Here is a 2,843-nt window from a genome sequence, read left to right as displayed (position 1 = left end):
AAACACAACATGACAGTTGTGAGTATTATTACTGATCTATGTCGATAAAGTTTCGAAGACGTGGAGAGCACATAGCATAGAATTTGTAATAACTAGATTTCTAGATCACGCTTTCTCTATAACCGATCTTCAAGAAAATTATGAAGGAATCATCAAGAAAATCAAGAAATCATTAAGGAAAGCAAGCTTACTATTATAAGTGTGCTATGGCTGAAGACCCTACGCTCAAATAGACGGATACTTTCCATATGAGTAGAATAAATTGCAGACCTTATAGTAAAGGTATTCGAAAGCAAAAACACTTTAATATGGAATTACATGTGTATGTAAGGAAAAAAGACTTATTCACAAATATGTCATTCTTGCAATCACACACTGGTTTTCGTTGAACCGCTTTCGATAACGCAAAGTTACTAGAAAAACAGAGTACGGTTGCGTAAAGAATGCTCTTAGGACCACTCTTACAGTCGCCTCTAAACGATCATAAGGTCAATACTTACTAGGGACATACTCGTTCATCAGGAACAATTACAATTGAAATATGAGTTTTAAATTTTTACTATATTTACTATACTTATCGCTTAAGTTATCTTACGTGCTAATAACATGATTTATAAAATCACATAAAAATATAGTTCACATTGAGATTCACTACGTAATTTAGATTTTGACACAGAGTTCATACTGGTGTAGTAGTTCCTCTTCTATATTATCCCTGAAAAATTTTCGAGGATCTATATTGTCTGTAAACAAGCCTTTACATTCAATTACATCACCGGCACTTGAAATGACGTGAGTATCCTTTTCGGTTACTAATATTTTTGGTTCCGGCAAGTTAGCAAACTTGAATTGACGTTTAGCTTCTTTGACGACACTCACAGGCTTATAATGAGCAGGAACCTTAAACAAATCAGAAACTATTTCCTCAGGATTAACACGCATAACGGGATAATCACGGAATTGTCTTTCCGGTGGCAATGTATTTCTAAGTGTTTCTAATTGAGCAGGAGTGATGGTATGAGTGGTACGTTCAGTATCTTTAAAGCGGTCAGAGCTGCTTCCGAATGCGATTTTCTTATTATTGCGCAACTGTTTACGTATGACACGCTTCACCATGCAGTTGAACTGCATTGGCCTTTGCAGGTGGGGTATGGTTGTACGAAATGTGGAGTCCATATATCTATGTGGAGTGTTTATCATCTTAAAATATCTGGCATCAGGATGCATTTGAACACGCTTATAGCCTTTTTTTTGCTTGAGAGCTTTTGCAAGATTTTTTGGAGATGTTTTCTTTCCAGCAGTTTTGAACAGATGCTGGAAGCCATTACCTTTAACGTGCCGCCATTCTGGAGTATAGAAATTTTTTACTTTGATTTTCGTGAATGGTTGCAATCGAAATTTCTTGCGTTTTTGCTTGTCAATTTCAGTCTGCATGTCAGGCCAATAGGTGAGTTTTGGTGAGCATCCACAAATATCTCTGAAACGATTATCATAACGACCTGGAGCAGGTGTGAAGCTACCGTTTTTTAAGTGTGTTGACATATCTTTTATTGGAACAGTTGTGGAGGAGTAAAATTGATTTGACTCCTTAGTTTTATGGGTTGGAGCACTAAAAAAACAATTAGTTTAGATGAAAACTTGTTTTAATAAAAATAGGGCGGTTTTGTAGACGCATACGTACCATTTATATGTTTCCTTGTAAGGAGTGTAGTTAGCTGGACCTGGATCCTTTGGATTCCGATAACATGTGAGAGGATTCATAACCATTGAGCGGGCGGTTGGTCTATGATTCCGTGCATCTTAAAATATAATTAATTTAAATACCAATGAAGAAAAAAAAATAACAATTTTACTTACTGGATAGAAAAACCCCCTTTTGCTGATTGGATTTGTTTTGCAATGTATCGGTAAAGCTAGGTAAGTCATAAAATTTAGGAAGTGGAGGCTTATATGACGGTAGGCCAATGTTTTTTGGCAGCTTTTTCCAAAACGCACCAAGGCCTGGCTTGTCTTTTTTTTTCTCTGATTGGTAACAATTTGGTGGTAAATGCCATGTATCTTTACTAGTTTGTTTTCTCGGTGTAGTTGCAAAACGCTGTCCTTTGCACTTTTCATCAAATCTGGATTTCTCCAAGCCGACAACGTGTTTTACGTACGTTTTTGCTGCTGTTCTAGGATCTTCATCTGCGATAAGAACAAATGCAATTTTCAGATATTATTTTTTTATTATGACAAAAAATATTACCTAAGTGACAGGACGTCGGATACAATGGACAGTGTTTTTGCAAGTAATTTTTGAGAACTTCTGGGCGATCAGACTTTAAGGGGTGTCCTTGTAAAAATGGAATATTTATGAAAAAATAATAACTAAAAATAATACGATATTTAGATGACTATAATTACTTGACAAAAGGAATAGCGGTATATTAAAGCGGTCCGGCAACAACTGTAAATCATTGTTTGTGTGATGTCTTCCTCCTACAGCCATTTTGCGATTAAATGCAAATTCTAACTTGCACGAAAGACGTTTGAATTGAACTCTGAAGACTTGTTACAGACACCTGTGTATATACATATATATATGAAACTGATTTTATTTAAACTTGATAGTTTTTAATTTTTTTGTAAATCCATAGCTAACTGCATCAATTTTTTTTATGTGTCAAAAGTTTTTGTTGTTGTATGGATTGCGACAATACATAGCGTTACAATAACAATGCCATTTATATAACGTTATGATGTTTAATATTGGCAACGCTCTCTTGCATACGTTAATGCCTTTCTGTTGTCATTATCTATATCAGTTTGTTTCAAAAACTTGAGTGACAAAAACAAAGAAATAT

At 35.0% G+C, this 2,843-nt stretch overlaps 1 protein-coding gene across 1 annotated transcript; it reads right to left on the bottom strand.

Annotated features, from left to right (window-relative positions):
* Window positions 1–542: 542 nt before the first annotated feature.
* On the bottom strand, window positions 543–2,588 carry LOC119662475. Its single transcript, XM_038072099.1, has 5 exons — window positions 2,404–2,588; window positions 2,246–2,332; window positions 1,858–2,184; window positions 1,682–1,799; window positions 543–1,609 (listed from the first exon to the last, which is right to left on the bottom strand). Exons 1-5 carry the CDS (start codon window positions 2,486–2,488, stop codon window positions 661–663), a joined length of 1,566 nt encoding a protein of 521 aa, XP_037928027.1. The 5' UTR covers window positions 2,489–2,588; the 3' UTR covers window positions 543–660.
* Window positions 2,589–2,843: the final 255 nt, after the last annotated feature.

The sequence above is a fragment of the Teleopsis dalmanni genome, chromosome X (genome assembly GCF_002237135.1).
Source record: "Teleopsis dalmanni isolate 2A chromosome X, ASM223713v2, whole genome shotgun sequence".
Taxonomy (NCBI): Eukaryota; Metazoa; Arthropoda; class Insecta; order Diptera; family Diopsidae; genus Teleopsis; species Teleopsis dalmanni.
The sequence above is the reverse complement of the archived record's forward strand: the minus strand, read 5'-3'. Positions and strand labels throughout refer to the sequence as shown.